This window comes from Channa argus, chromosome 3 (genome assembly GCF_033026475.1).
Source record: "Channa argus isolate prfri chromosome 3, Channa argus male v1.0, whole genome shotgun sequence".
Classification (NCBI taxonomy): domain Eukaryota; kingdom Metazoa; phylum Chordata; class Actinopteri; order Anabantiformes; family Channidae; genus Channa; species Channa argus.
Window position 1 is genome coordinate 18,770,556 of NC_090199.1, and position 15,944 is coordinate 18,786,499.

The 15,944-nt window shown below is 38.4% G+C and overlaps 1 protein-coding gene across 5 annotated transcripts in view; it reads right to left on the bottom strand.

Moving 5' to 3' along the window:
* LOC137123575 (myosin-10-like) overlaps positions 1 to 15,944 on the bottom strand; it is a 43,447-nt gene that overhangs the window by 5,179 nt on the left and 22,324 nt on the right. For 3 of the 5 annotated variants that reach the window (XM_067497529.1, XM_067497530.1, XM_067497528.1), the window contains 26 exons: positions 15,794 to 15,912; positions 14,832 to 14,984; positions 14,545 to 14,718; positions 14,128 to 14,301; positions 12,523 to 12,637; positions 12,231 to 12,293; positions 9,388 to 9,581; positions 8,965 to 9,086; positions 8,787 to 8,856; positions 8,368 to 8,528; positions 7,664 to 7,772; positions 7,061 to 7,192; positions 6,714 to 6,920; positions 6,176 to 6,313; positions 5,756 to 5,879; positions 5,288 to 5,459; positions 3,813 to 4,025; positions 3,350 to 3,494; positions 2,982 to 3,188; positions 2,680 to 2,784; positions 2,098 to 2,250; positions 1,254 to 1,502; positions 941 to 1,153; positions 628 to 840; positions 339 to 500; positions 78 to 206 (listed from right to left, as the gene is read on the bottom strand). In XM_067497529.1, the coding sequence (XP_067353630.1) occupies positions 78 to 206; positions 339 to 500; positions 628 to 840; positions 941 to 1,153; positions 1,254 to 1,502; positions 2,098 to 2,250; positions 2,680 to 2,784; positions 2,982 to 3,188; positions 3,350 to 3,494; positions 3,813 to 4,025; positions 5,288 to 5,459; positions 5,756 to 5,879; positions 6,176 to 6,313; positions 6,714 to 6,920; positions 7,061 to 7,192; positions 7,664 to 7,772; positions 8,368 to 8,528; positions 8,787 to 8,856; positions 8,965 to 9,086; positions 9,388 to 9,581; positions 12,231 to 12,293; positions 12,523 to 12,637; positions 14,128 to 14,301; positions 14,545 to 14,718; positions 14,832 to 14,984; positions 15,794 to 15,912 (4,016 nt within the window). The remainder of the gene's footprint in view (positions 1 to 77; positions 207 to 338; positions 501 to 627; positions 841 to 940; positions 1,154 to 1,253; positions 1,503 to 2,097; positions 2,251 to 2,679; positions 2,785 to 2,981; positions 3,189 to 3,349; positions 3,495 to 3,812; positions 4,026 to 5,287; positions 5,460 to 5,755; positions 5,880 to 6,175; positions 6,314 to 6,713; positions 6,921 to 7,060; positions 7,193 to 7,663; positions 7,773 to 8,367; positions 8,529 to 8,786; positions 8,857 to 8,964; positions 9,087 to 9,387; positions 9,582 to 12,230; positions 12,294 to 12,522; positions 12,638 to 14,127; positions 14,302 to 14,544; positions 14,719 to 14,831; positions 14,985 to 15,793; positions 15,913 to 15,944) is intronic. The other 2 variants (XM_067497532.1, XM_067497531.1) reach the window with 1 other exon arrangement.

Below are 15,944 nucleotides of genomic sequence, written 5' to 3' on the forward strand. Positions count from 1 at the left end.
AGCGGATCTCTAGCTCAAAGATATTTACATTTAGAAATGTAAAAAAATAAAACTGCAAAACACATCAAGAACCCAACCTCCTGCAGCTGTAAGAGTTCAGCTTCTAGGCTCTTGAGTTTCTTCTCGTTTTCCTTGGATTGTGTAAAGATCTCATCCCTGGAGGCTCTGGCCTCCTCCAGCTCTCTCTGATAGTCCTTCATCTGAGCCTGCAGTAGCAGAGAAACAATTATGACCAAAGCTGACACAGCAGAAAAGTTCCTGTTCAGGCTATATTGTGGTGACAAGAAAGGCATAGGTCAAATTCAACAGGTACATTTGCATAAAAACAAACAAATCACCTGTATTTTTCGAAGCTGTTTGATAGCCTCATCCCTCCCTTTGTTGGCGACTTCGATCTGTCCCTCTAGCTCATTCAGATCCACCTCCATCTTCTTCTTTGCTGCAACAGCCAGACTTCTCTGCTTCCTCTCATCCTCCAACTCTGTCTCCATCTCACGCACCTGGAGGGGAAAAACAATAATAAAAAAAAACAAACACCACACAGCTGATTTTTAGCACAGACAACAGTCAATTTCTTCATTTCATAGATTAAAGACCTGTAGAGCCAGGGCCATGTGACCTGTGTACCTGTTTTACAAGTGCCCTCTTCTTTTCTTCTCCCTGCTCATCTCTGGCCTGCACATCTCGATCAAACTGGGCTTTCATGGCCTGCATGTTGACCTCTAGACGCAGTTTGGCATCCTCTGTGGCCTGCAGCTCATCCTCCAGCTCCTCAAGCTGGGTTCTCATCTCTTCAACCTGTTGCTCTAGTGTACGCTTGGATTTCTCCAGTTCATGGACCTGTACTCAAGGTGTCAGGAGAATTGCAACGGTAATTATGCATCAAAGAAGCTGAATAGTGTGGACAGATGACTCATTTAACAGGTCTAAGGTGACTCACATTCTTCCCCACATCGTCCTTGGAGCTCATCAGATCCTCCATTTCAGCACGAAGCTGCTTGTTCAACCTCTCCAGCTCCTCTTTGGCTTCCAAGGCCTCCTCCAGAGCTCTGGTCATAGACAGAGCCTTGGTGTCCTTCTCCCTGGCCTCAGCCTCAGCACGGTCTCGCTCCTCAGCGTGACGAGCAGATATGGTCTTCTCCTCAGCCAGCATCTAGTGCAGTGATCAGACAACAGGTTTAATAGACTGAATGACTGTCTGCGTCAGTGATTCAGTCTATCAATTGTGAATCATTTGGGGAGACATAGTGCACCTGGTCAAACTTCTTCTGCTTCTTCTCCAAATTGGAGACAATCTGTCTCTGGTGATCCAGGTCCACCACCTGGTCATCTAGCTCCTGCTGCAGTCGGTTCTTTGTCTTTTCCATCTTGTCCAAGGCCATGGTCTTCTCCTCCAGACGCTGGTTGGCCAGCTCCAGGTCCTTCTGGAGTTTCTTTTTCATCTCCTCCATGCCCTCCATTGCTCCCACATCATCCTCCAGCTTCTTCTTTGTATCAAACAGCTAAAAAAAGAGGTTTTAAATCAATGAAGACACAAGATAACATTTTATGTCATCGTGCTTTCCTTTGTGTAGTACTAGTGTGCAAGGGGATAAAGAAGGTGGTGAGTCCCCAGCTGGAATCAAATATTACATTTAGCAGTTATGGGGTATGTGCTTCAACCCTTTGATTATTAGGATGCCCAGATTTACAACTTTTATCTAAAACATATGCAGTACAGTGGTGGTACAATTTCCTTCACTTCCTGTGAATGTACCGTTGTCTTTACTTCTCTCAACACTCATTACTGTTTGGCAAATGTCCATCAACATGCACTCACCATCCAACCTGTGCAACCTCTCTTTGTTAATTTGCTGCAACCCCTTACTGCTTCAAAACTATCTGTTTGCTGCTCAGCACATGAGTGGCAGGTGTTAACAGCTGGTAAACAGCTAGAAAACCCCTGAATGGTCCTTCTTCTGGCACTCAATCAATTATCAGTGGTACCTGAAAGATGTCCTGTAGGTTTAGTATGTCAAATCCACAGCTGTGTATGAGCATGGATGTATATTTACATGCCAACAGACTGTGGCTGTCTGTGAAAATGAATGATTGTACCTGGGTTTGCACCGACTGCAGCTGTTTCTCCAGGTTGCGTCGTGCCTCCTCCTCCTCCTCCTGCTGCTCCAGCAAAGTGTTCTTCTCCACTTCCAATTGGCGTATTTGGCCACTCAGATTGAGCTTCTGACGAGTCTCCTCCTGCCGCAAATCCTACACACAAACAGAATGAAGATCACAAACAAAAGCCAGGAGACATACAGTATTTCTTGGGGTTTGATATATATCAGATGCTTGTTATCTGCTAATTATGGAGGGCTGATTATGAAGTAAGAACACATTAAATGTTACATATTTCTTTTATCTACTTCCTCACACACATAGGCCAATATTTATTTGATAATAAAAGCTGAGAGAGCACATACACAGTAGTACCCTTGAAATCTCACAAGATTTACATTCAAAGCCAACTACTGAGACCAGTAACGGTTCCATTGTTGGTGGCTTTAAATGTGCAGGGATGGCATACGTCAACATTTAGTTATTACGGTGACCAATATTCTATGTCTTTCTAAACATTGCTGTGTGCCTATACAGGCCACAGATTAGGAAGCGGTTTGATACTGATGCTATCTTTCAAACCTCTGCGTCTTGCAGTTTGCTGCTTAGGTTGTCCACTTCCTTGGTCAGTTTGACACACTTCTTCTCTGCCTCCTCAAGCAAAGTGGAAACATTGTCCAACTCCATCTAAGAAAATATAAACAGGGATATGATGCATGCACAGTAATAAAATCCAAAGCATGTATATTTCCTTTATAGTAAACTAGGAAATTATTATGTCATAAACTACAGTTGTTATCCTTGGAACTTTAGCTCCTGCTGAAATTAAAAAATCTGGGCCTTTCATAATTCTGAAGTCTATAACTGTCTACGAAGGTATTTACCTGGAGTTTGTTCGACCGTTCAGCCAGCTCTCCCTTGGCCTTTTCTACCTCGGTGGCCCGGGCCATGATCTCCTGCAGTTGGGCTTCCACTTTCTTTCTTTTGTGTTCTGAATCAGTCTTTGCGTGCTGCAAACTGTTGACCTCACAGGCCAACTCTTTGTTGTCATTCTCTAGACTCTGCTTGCTCTTCTCCAGGTTTGCCTTGAACTACACACAACAAAAACATATGGTACATTTTCTTTGCAGGACTGGACAAGAACTGCAATGCTAAAATTGACACGGCAAAAATGATTAAATCCGCAGTTGTTGCTGAGATGTTGTACAAATTTATGTGAGTTATACGTTGTTATAAGGTATGCCCAACTCACTCTCTTTGCTTGTTCAAGCTGTTCGGAAAGTTCTTCCAGTACAGTGGTGTGCCTCTGTCTCATTTCCTGGATCTGAGCTTCGTGGTTTTTGGACTCCTCATCTATGGCCTTCTTCAGCTCTGCAACTTCTTGCTCTCGCTTAGTTCTGGAGTTCATACCAAGACCAGTTTAAGAGGAAATATTACAACGCCTCGGCAAAAAGCATATCACATTAGAGATGGTAACCAGTGACATGAAAAGAATAAAAAATAAATAAATGTTGGTATCACTACAATAAATTCTATGCATCTTTGTAACATTCATAACAAGTGATATATTACAGCATTTGCTTAGTTTCTAGAGTTGAGTTCCTGTCATGTACCAATTAATAATTCAAACAGATTACATTTTTGCTTTATGACAACCATTGACAACCATGAGCATGACACGACATTCAGCATTGCACTTTATATCTGTTTATCACCTGAGTTCCTGCTGGGCAGCGGTGGTGTCCAGTGTGTCCTCTAGCTCTGTCTTCAGAGCCTCAAGTTCCTCACTCAGGTCCCTCTTGAGTTTTTCGGCTTTACTTCGACACATCTTCTCAGACTCCAGATCCTCCTGAAGCTCAGCTAGCTGGGCCTGCAGCTCCCGTGCCTGCTTAAGGGCGTTGTTCTTCTGGAGGGTCTCGTCATCGCTCCTAGTTAAAACAAAAACAAACAAACAACAACACTAAATTCAGATCTCAAACCTTTAAACAAATTGACATGTGATGTAAATTTAACAAACACACACACACACACACACACTTAATAAAGAAAAACAGTAAATTTATTTATTTTTTTCAGCAATAAAGCCACCAGTGCACACAGGGTGGCAGTGTGGTGAACAATTCACAGGTGCATCTGCCCAGAAAAATGTGTGCATGTTCTGCTAGAAGACAAACTGAGGAACTGAGGCCAAGTGAAATTCATGCTTGCTGCAACTGTCCTGTAATGGTAACTGTTAACTAATGCCTTTTTGTTTAAGGCGGCCGATGACTCAAAAGGTAATACAACTGTTCTCAGAATAGCTTCTGAATTCAAAATTAAGCACATCAAGTGTAATGAAAGCATAATAATCTGAAGCAGTGACTAAACTGATGATTTCAGTGCGTGAAATTTACCAGCAACTGCTGTAGTCTCAATGACTGGCCTAGTGAGATCCTGATGACCTGATCTTACAATAAGCCCCATTCAAAACATTTACACTATTTATAGGAAAGGAAAAGATATACACAGGCATGTGCAAAATTAGGAAACTATTAGGGAAGACACAGGCTTTATCTAGCCCATTAGGACAAAAGAGAAATCTTGAAAACAAAATTGAGGGTGAGAGTTTCTTCTCACTGAAAGGAACAGCAAATTTTAGCTCAGTTCTTTATTGCTTCATGTGGAAAAACTACTGCAGAGATGACTGAGAGTATCCATCAAGATAAGTCTATCTGTCTGTAGTCAGACACGGCTGCATTCTCAGTGTCACTGAAGGTAAACAATGCAGCTGGGAGCAGTGAGTGAAGGGAAGAGAGAAATAAAGTGTGCAAGAGGCTGCAAAAGGATGTTATGTGCTTTAAGTAGGAGTCCAGATGAAACTTTGTGTGTGTTTACTTTAATGTCTATTTCAGGTCTTCCAACTGACTCTACTGTACCACAGTGGAGTGCAGTTGTCATGGAAATGGTATGTACTTCATGAGTTGTTCACCACACGCTGGAAACAGCAACAGCACTAGCCACATTTTACAATACCAAATTAGTAATATAGATATGTGAAGTATATTTACCTATTAGTGGCTGCAAAAATACAATTAAGCCTGTATGCTTTAGTTTAAGGCCTTTTTATTTCAATTTATTTTGCAGAAGGTGTCGGATTTGGACATTTCACTTGAGATACTTTTTTTGGACATTTCGAATGTCTATGGCTTACCTGGCTAGAGCAGCCTGCAGCTCCTCCTCCTTCTTAGTCAGCTGAATCTTCAGCTCCTCTATCTGGGCCTGAAGCTCAACAATCTGGTCTTGCAGGTCAGTGGTCTCAGCCTCCAGTTTGCGCTTGGCCTTTTCCAGCTCTTGGCGGGTTTTCTCCTCCTTTTTTAAACGCTCTGAGACAAAAAAGAAAAAAGAAATCATAAATAAAAGCATAAAACGTTAATAATTATTCTAAAAGTAAAACCTTGAGTAGAGATAACCTCAAGAAGTAAACAGTCAAAATAGCAAGTTACAAAAGGGTCATTCAAGGCACAAAGAGATTAATGAATGATAACACTTAAAACTGTTAAAAGCCCTAACAGTAATCGGATTAGTTGCTGTGCAAATCAATGAACAAATGTAAACATGTCAAAATTCCCTTTTCTTGCACATGAAATGAAGGAACAGAAGTTTGCTGGGAGTCACTTACCCTCTAAGTCAACCATCATATTCTCTTGCTTGTTCTTTACTTTGCCGAGATTCTTCGCCTTTTCCTCTTCCTCTGCCAACTGGGAGGTCATCTCATTGATCCTTTCTTCCAGTAGCTTTTTCTCCTGTTAGATAAAATCGAAGTGTGAGTTAGACTGAAGACACATAATTATTGTGCTATATAGAGGTAATAGATATGAAGGGAATGCTGTTGTGTCAAACTAAGATGACTTACTTGGTTCAGGATTTTTGAACACAAGCAATTTATGAAAATAATGAATATTTTGGTACTTAACATGTAAAAAGTTAAATGGACTTTGTAATACAATTACAATACAGTCACTAACATTGTATTAGTTCTACTACTCATGCACTACTTTCTTATTTGATCCTTATCATTTCCAGAATATGATTCTTTCACCTTGAGGAACTTTGAGTTCTGGTCATCGAGCAGCAGAATGTCTTCCTCCATCTTCTTGATCTTCGCCTCGGCTGTCACTTTATCCAGCTGCAGCTTCTGCCTAGCAGCTTCCTCTTCATCAAGCTGCTCCTCCAGATCCTGTGAGGAGGAAAACGGACAAATCAGGTTTAGAAGTCCTCTATTATGTTGTTAATAGTAAACCAAAAATCTAATCCGATAACTTATTCCATACAGAACACCTATGGTGTAAATATGATGCATCTATAGTAGTATGTTTCTAGATATTTTATACAGCACAAGAAAAGTTATGTTCACAAAAAATGTGCCATAGTCACAGACATATTATCTCACATACTCGTAAATGTTTAACTGTTCAAATTATAACAATTACAATATTGTATAATGTAGATTTTAGTCATGTGGATTTTGGAAGATTAGCTCAGATTTTTAGCTCTAAAATCCAACTTAAACATGTAGATGTCAGCATATAATTGATGTAGAAATTGATCTTAAGGTTTAAGGTATTAATTATATAAACCTGAATGTGTGACTGCATCTTTTTCTTCTCATTCTGCAGGCTCTGGTTCCTCTCCTCCTCCTCCTCCACCCTAGACTCCAGGTCATGAAGGATTTCCTCCAACTCCTGTTTCCGAGAAAGCAGACGAACTCTCATCTCTTCGGCTTCAGCAAACAGCTCTGTCTCTGCGTGGAGTTGCTCTGCTAGAATATTCTTCTCCTCGAGGAGCTGGAAAGAGGAAGTAGAATAATTTCATTGGGAATCACAATGTCTAAACTAAGGGTTTTTAGGATCACAGTTTAAAAAAGTTTTACTTCAGATTGTACACCATACAGGAAACATATTTAAATTAAAAGTGCACACGCTACCTGCTGGTGTTTTCGCTCCATCTCCACTAGTTCATTCTCCACCTTAAGCTGTCTCTCTTTCACTTTTATCAGCTCCTCATCTTTGGCTTGTAGCTCCTCCTCCTGCCTCGTGACCTGCAGCAGAGGCTTCACCTAAGAGAGAATGCAAATAATACATAAATAAATAAAATAAAAATTAAGTGAAGATAAAGGTCTTCTTAAAACATGTGTATGTCAGTTTGATACCCATATCAAAATCACACCAGTCACAGATTAGCCTATATTTAAGTATATACATTTTTTGGCATGTATCAAATATGGAATCACATTTTTGTCAACACTACATGTCACAATAATGTCTACTGATTTAATCATAAATGAAAATGACTTGGACCCAGAAAACATTAAAAAAGATTAAACAACATTTAAAAAGTATAACTAGCAGCTACGAGAAACAACTTTGGGCCTTTGTAAATTCAATGGACGACTTTCTTATCCTTCTAAGGCCTTTTAAAAAAGAGGGAACTAAATTCCCTTATTTTTAAGCATCTTTATGACACAGAGATTTTGAGTTGTTTATTATCACAGCAGCTACTCAGAAGAGCTAGCTGTCAGGGTTCTCACCTTGGTAAAGAGCCTCCACCACTGCCAGTGTCGCAGCTTTAAGTAAGCAGCACAGTTTCTCTGGAGGACCTTCAGGGCACTCAGCTGCTGCTGCTTTTTAGCAAAAGCCCTAACAGACATAAGAGGGTACAATAAACCAAAGTGTACTTTAGGTAGAACCATGTTCTTAAACTCTGCAGTGATTTATTTTTGCTCATTTGGGCCTCGAATACAAGTTGTGAACACAACACACTAAGCCAAGACTTAGCACATACAAAACAATGTTATCATTCACTTAATTCCGTTATTAATATCAACACAGATGCATTTACACTTGAAAAATATCCGGATGGACACTTAACCAGGTCAACTTGGATATAAAGTTATACATTTCTAAAAGGGAGGGTTTTGAGTTTTGAATGTCCCTGTATAGTATATCATAACATATGTCAGTATAGTTAACTGCAGAATATATAAAGCTAATGTGGTCTCATAATAATAATAATAATAATAATAATAATAATAATAATATAATAATGTGATGTGCAATACAGTAGCAAAAGTGCACAGAGGCACAGCATACGATTGGAGAATGTAAACTAGTAGGTAAAGCTGATTTACAAACTATGTAATTACAGACTGATGGATGAGATGAAAGCACAATTTTCACTGAACAACTCCTGGCTATAACTTTATTTTGAAAGTGTACATGTAAGAGCACCCACTTGCGTGCCAGGTATCCACGGCATACAGACTGGAAATAGATGATTATGTCAGTGATCTTCAGGTCTCTCTCCTCCTCCAGGTGAGCTAGGACACCTGCTCTAAAAAAGATCTTACTCTGACCAATACGGAACAGGTTTGGGTCCAGCTCCAGAGCTTGGATCTTTAAAAAGAACACAGTACGTCGGAGACAAATAAACTTTGAAACTTTGGTTTAATGAATTCAAAAAATGTTCCTGTCAAGTAGAACATTACTCATTAGTAGCTTGGTAATCAGACTAAATTTCTGTCCCATTCTGTGTAATTTCATTCAGTCTGAGACTGCTCATCTCTGCTGATTTTGTTGGTGAGCTGTTGTGCAGATGAATTCATTTGCAAATACAGAGTTTAAAACCTGTTTAAAAAAAACAAAACACATTACCATTCTCTCACAGGCTTGTTTCCCATCCATGAATCCCCTGGGGATTGCATTAGGTGTCAGAATCTCATATCTGTGAACAAATCAGAATGTAAAGGGAAAATAAAAATAGGGCTAATCTCGCCTCTGTGCAAATGGAAACAAAGATCCAATGCTGTTATGCTTTTATGCTGTTTGTCACCTCTGTCTGAACTCCTGGAAGATGATGCGGTTGGGGAAGCCCTGTCTGCAGATCCGAATCCCCTCAAGGACTCCATTACACCTGAGCTGGTCCAAAACGAGGTGAGGCTCCACTTTGCCAGCCTGAAAAAGAAAACAAACACACCAAAAAATACTTATGCATACTGTAACTTTTCTGCTCTATATAAAAAAAAAACTCAGCAGTGAATTTGAAAGTGATGATGTTTTTTTTGGTCTTCAGGGTCTTCTCGGAAAAACATTAAACCTATATTGCTTTAACAGACTGTAAATGGGGTTCAGAAAGATTAATAAAAATAAACCAGTAGATAATAAAATACAAAATAAATAAAATACAAAATACAGATCTCTTATTTTTCATAGTTTGACACAGTGCCCAACAAATGGATTTAAAGTATGTATTTACTCTTTTTTCATGGTTGGGGATGATGCAGCGGACAAAATTTGGGTTGGTGTTCCTCAGTGTGGCCATAAGCTTGGTGAGCGACTCTTTGTAGAGCTGTCCCACGGTACGAAACATGCCCTTTTTCGTTTTGTAGGTGGCACCGAACGCTGTCTCGTTCATTCCTGCCACTTGGTCCAGGCCCACGATACGATCGACTGATGGAGTGACAGAAAAATGGTTAAAACCAGAAACCTCAAATGGGAGAATCACTGCAGAAACAGCACATAATGTAGCTACAATGACTAAATGCATATGGATGAATGACATATTACATTCTACTGTCAAACAACAGCAGTCTGGCATAGTGGCATTTAAAGTCTGTAACTACCACTAGCTTTTGCAGATACTGGTGGAGCACACAGCTTTCTATTTCTACATACACTGCTCTATATGTTGTTTGACGTTACTAGAAAGTGCCATTTTAAATATCAGTAATTACTGACAAAGTATAACGACAATAAATTAAATGCTAGTGTTTTGCACTTCTCATAACTTATATTAACTGGGACACTTCTGAAATGAAGATCTGTTTATTAGGGAGGGTTAATCCTACTCAGCTGGAGAAAACAATTGTATTTTGTCTAGACTACACAGGAACGATTTGGCCAAAAGTTTATTAGATTATTTAACATCTCTTTAATCATAGTCATGATCATAGATCTGAATTGTTATCTTTCTTTGCATTTTTTTAAACTGTGTTGTAGAATACTGCCATAGACAATGGAGAAAGTAATGAATGGAAATCAGCACAATTGCATTTTAGGCTTTATACACTACTCACGAAAAGAGACTTTCACGTGAAATTTCAGAATGTACCTAACATGGTAAAATACACTATAACCTTTACAGGTGAAAATAATTTGACCTTCTCTAACAAAGTGATTAACCCACTGTTGTTAGCTTTTGTTTCAATAAATTTTTTGAGATGAAGAATTTCAATAAATTGTTTGAGATGAAGAAATTCCCGTCGCATGCTTAAATGTCCTACGTTCATGATAGAATATCACTGTAGCATGAACTTTTTACATTTTCCATACATTTCACCTGAATGCCAAATATCACTAACTTTTTGTAAGTAGTGCAATTCTATTGGTTTAAATAAATATATGCATAGCAGCAGATTAATCAATAATAAAAACAATTTTCTCTTGCAGTCCTATTATTGTCTTTATGACTCTGGAGGGAGCTTTGGCAATCAGAAAAAATTACTTAAGTGACATCACTTACATCATTTTATCTTGGGATGGAAAACAACAAACAAAAAAGAGATTAAGCCCTGAAAACTGAGAATGTCGTGTGAAAAACATGGCCATATACTAACACTATGGAAATGATACGGTTTGATACTAAATTATTTCCTTTTCCTATGGGTACTCCAGTTTAATCCCAGAAGTCCAAGACTTGCCCAATAATTTGTGACTCTAAATTGAGAAAATAATGAGTTTGATTAAAGATCTACCCCACCTCTTGCCTACTGTCATCTGTGAACAGCCCCAACCACCTATGATCCCTCCATACACATTTACATGTATCCATGGTCAAGCATAATTTGCCTTAAAAGTATAAGTGGTTAGGAAAGTGTAATTAATTGATGGGTACATTTTTGGTTATGTAGATTTTAAATACTTAATAATAATCGTACTTAAGCAGGAAGAATCTTTCTTGGGATTAATGTAAGATGTCTATTTCAATTAGATTCTCAATTTTGTGTATTTATAGCGGCAGGACAATATATTTCAGAGTAACTTAACAAATGACTGTGTGTTCGTGCTAATTAAGAACATCCAGTGCAGCCATTAGTGTATAAGGATAACAAGGGAGCTTCATTACAGAGGGTAATACCGTATGTGACATGGGGCTTTGTCTACTCAAACAAGCTCTTTTAAGATGCGCACTGTAACGCTGAACTTTAAGAAATTACCCAGAGAAACTGCATTGGAGTGCAATTGTCTGAGGCACAGAGGCTGGACATTACACGACCTATATCTTGAAGGACACCTAGCGCAAAATCTGCCCATGTATGAATGTGGATATAAAGCAGCAAAATGTCAGAATTCCCTGTGAGCCTGTAGGTACATATCAGGCCTCCAGTATACCCTCACCAGTTGCCACCCCTCAATAATATTAAGTTTCTTGCCAGGTTAGTATGCATCTATCATGGACACTCTCCTACTGAGTGCTACACGTTTGAAACAACTACAGTAACAGTTTGGTGTTTTTGTGAAATTTGTTGACAGTAAGAGTAAGATTTTTTTAAACCCTAACCCTTTCCTACAAGACTGATCATATATAGGAAGAGGAAAGCTAAATGTCTTTAACAATTTGTCAGTCAGCCTTTAAATCCCTAATTTGGTGATGAGAGTTTATCATCGGAAAGGTGGGCAAAAGAAAAAATAAGATATGAAGACTTGTCCTTTAATCCAGGGTTACTGACCACAAATAAATATAAGGACAAATTAAATAACACTGGTTCGAGTAATGTGAGAGACTAGTAGAATATCTACTTTAATTTAGGAATTAAGCACTACTGTCTGTGGCTTAGACAAGAGAGACATGCAGCCTGGAAGCAAATGGGAGCAGTTGCAGCTATGACAGACACAGCACCGGCTAAAGCATGAAACATACAGCTAGATCTGGGCAAAAATATACCAATGCGCCTTCAAGAAGTTAACCTGCTTGGAGTCACTTACGGTATATGTAGCCTCCCAAGCATTCGAGCAGTGTGGTTCTACAACCAAATATCTTTAATTTTAAGCTATTATTATTTTGGCCCAGGTCTGCAAAAGCATGACCCAGTCATTCACCTGCTGGCTCATCCAGATTAGTGATACTGTCATAGAATGAAGCTCTTTGAATGGTTTGAATCTCTACAACACAGAGAAAAAGACAGGGAGAGGAGGGTGATGTTACATTTATTCTTGAAAACCATAATCTACAGGCCTGGGTCAACAAGGCAGACAGCAGTTGTTAGTAGGCTTGAGTGAGAGACATATTCATGTGTTTGTTAACTGAATAAACAAACCCTTTGTTACAATTGATACCTCCTAGCATCCAGTGCTGTGTAAAGTATCTGGAGCTAAGTAGGCTGCAGCTTACCATCTTTCCACAATTCAGCCACAAATTTGTCAGTTGACTGATGTAGAAGTGTGGCCACATTGTCATTTAGAGGATCCATGTTCTTCATTAGCCACTCATCTGCCTTGTAGTCCACCTAACAGTGAAATAACATTAGAATTAAAGCCTGATTTGAGTTTATAAAAATCTTAGCTGCTTATGTTTTTACTGTATAGTACAAATCATCCTTTTTAATATATTTTTTAAAGGAAAATATAGAATCTCTCAAGCTTTTGGAAAACTCAAAAAACAAAATATATATTCTTACATTTGCAAGATCTTAATTTGCGATATATTTTGTCAGATTTATTACCAGTTTAAACTAGGAATTTAGTTTTAGTTTAGTTTAGACGAACGCTTGAATTCTTCAGTTAATATTGTTATGCAGATAGATCATTCACAGTTGGCCAAGAGTTAACACTAAAATGTAGCACAGAAAGGCAAAAAGAAAAAAAAGTCTGTATTTTTAAAAGTCACAAATATAAACATTAGTAAGAGCCTTTAAAACCCACAATGACAAGTCTCTGTGGGTCTGAAAAAGCCTTACCAACTGGTAACAAATTGCTTCAGGCAACCAAATCTTTTTGATTTAGCCTGAATCACAATCTTATTCACTAAAAGTTTTAAAATCTCTATTTTTACATCTGTCACATCATTGCAATGTATGACATATGACATGCAGGCCATGCTTCACTAAAGTGATTCAAAATGCATACATGAGACAGTATTTACTTTGTGCATTATAACCTTTACAGCACTTGGATTCATACTGCTGAAGATCTTTCTCCATAGTGATGCTCTTGGAGGTCAAATCTTTGAAATTTCGCAAGACTGTGGTGTAAAATGACACAGTCCACATAATAGTAAGCAGATGTGGTATTAACCAGGTCTCTCTGCAAGACGTATGCAGTGTTCTTCTATTGCATAACAACACTGACAACAGCCAAATCCACTTGCATACAGTACAATGTCATACAACTGGGATACCCCCTGAAATCCCACCACAGGAAAATCATGTGTCATTGTTTTATTTGAGCCCTGACCAGCAGAAACTCTTCACTTGCAGTTTGATTTTTGCTGAGGAATAGAGAGGAAAAAAAAACTTTCCAATCGTAGCTAGAAATAAAGAAGCTAGTCATACACAAAACTAAAGTACAATAATTAATAATAATTAAAGACTATAATGTCTATAAAACATGTTCCAGCCTTTGAAGAACTGTCGTAATGACAGAGGCATGTGCTGACATACTTTAGTTTATGGTTGAGTCTAAATGCACAGGGTAATAAGATTTGGTTATATCAGTTGTAATATCTACGACTCTGAATACGGTAACCCCTTTTTCACCCGGGTGAGTGATTTTTGGAAGGGAGCCTCATGTTTGCTTCAAACAAGCTCCCTACATTATAAGGATTATTCTTTTGTAAACCACAACTTGCAGGAGAGCTCTAATGAAAGCTCATTTTGTCTTTTTAAAAACCTGCTCAGAGTAGACATCCAGCTTTGAAAGAATAAAACATACAGTCATGTATATCCTGCATATCAGAAACATGCAGAGTAGGATTTTAAAGGGATAAAAAACAGCATACCCTTCCAGCATAGTGAATGATGCAGAAGTCTGCCTTATCTTTGAGCTGACGGGGACGCTGGAACTTAGTGTGTGTGCCCTGCTCCTGGATCAACTTGTCAACAAAGGTTTTGTCTGTAGCCTTGGGAAACCAGCACTCTTCATCCAGAAGAGCTAACACACCTGGAGGGTTGGCCTGAAGGTGTAATGACACAGGACAGACACTAAAAACCTGAACTAAAGACAGAGCAAACAATCGAATAATTTATTTTCCTTGTAGTGTAATGCAAAAAAATAAAATAAAAGATGTTAAAAGAAAAATATTTTGATACTAAATGACAGCTAAATAATTTATGAATATGTGAAATTTATGGAGGTGTGTTCTAAAAAGTTTTAATCGTCGCTTTGATTCAGTTACTAGATAACTGTTTAGACTGACCGGCCTCTCAATGAGGTCAATGCAGGGCTGCAGATCAAGGCCAAAATCAATGAAGCTCCACTCGATGCCCTCTCTCTGGTACTCCTCCTGCTCCAGGATGAACATGGTGTGGTTGAAGAGCTGCTGCAGCTTCTCGTTGGTGTAGTTTATACACAGCTGTTCAAATGAGTTCAACTGTAATAGGGAAGAAATATATAACACTTTTACTAAAAATAAAAACAATTACTTCTAGCAACTGGACACACTGCTCTTAAAAAATTAAACATAGAAAAGGTTTCAGTCCAAACCTGGAAAATCTCAAAACCAGCAATGTCTAAGATGCCAATGAAGGAAGCCCCCTGCCGTTTAGTTCTGTCCAGAGCTTTGTTAATGCGATGGACCAGCCAGCGGAAGAGGCGCTCATATGTTGCTTTAGCCAGTGCCTCAACCGCAAAATCAGCCTGGAAGAAGGCAGAAAAGACATGAGAGGATGAGTGGAAAAGATGGTTGAGGGTGTATAAGAACAGTAAAATCATATGCCAAGCTCAGAGAAAAAAAAATCTATTTTGTAAAAATGTTTAAAATGTGACAAATGTTTTGTCAGTCAGTAAACAGTAGACATTATGATGAGAAGTCTGTCCAACTTGGGAAATATACTAAATGGCAATTAACTATTAACAATTACTCATCACTATCAGTCTGCTATCCACTACTGTGCAGAGAAGAAGCCATTCAGAGATGGAAAACAGAGCTAAAGAAAAAAACTGTTGTTGCTAATGGTAATAAAACACAATACCAGATTTTCAGTATCCATCTAAATTGTCCCAGACTCTTAAAGTTAAGTAATTTAACATCTATATTGTTTCAATACTTTTCTTAACAACTAAATGTTTAACTCTATGTTAACAGCCAACTTTTGTTTTATAAATTTTACATTTAATGATTATGTTTATTATCAAAACACACCTTTAAAGTGGCATTGACTTCTCTCCTTGGATTTGTATGCATGCAAGCTTGTACTTACTTTTTTTTGTTTAAAAATTATAGAACCCAATACTTATCAACTCATTACATGAGGGAAAAACTAGATTTTACTCCATTACTCAATAATTAAATTATTCAACACTGAAAAAGATCTACATTGCTTACTTCTGATAGATCATTGCTAAGGTTAGTGAAACGCAGCAACGACAACAACAAAAAAAAAAGCATGCTGTATATTGCACTGATTAAAAAAAGAATTAATAAATAAAAAGGGCAGCGGTCTGACCTGCTCTTTGGTCTGAGCTTTCTGGACATAGTCTCTTCCTACTTTGATCCTAGGTGTCAGGATGGCTCTAGTAAACTCCATTACATTCATACCTAGTAGATGACACAACTTCTGAGCAGCTGGAAAACAGAAGGGGAAAAAAAACACGTTA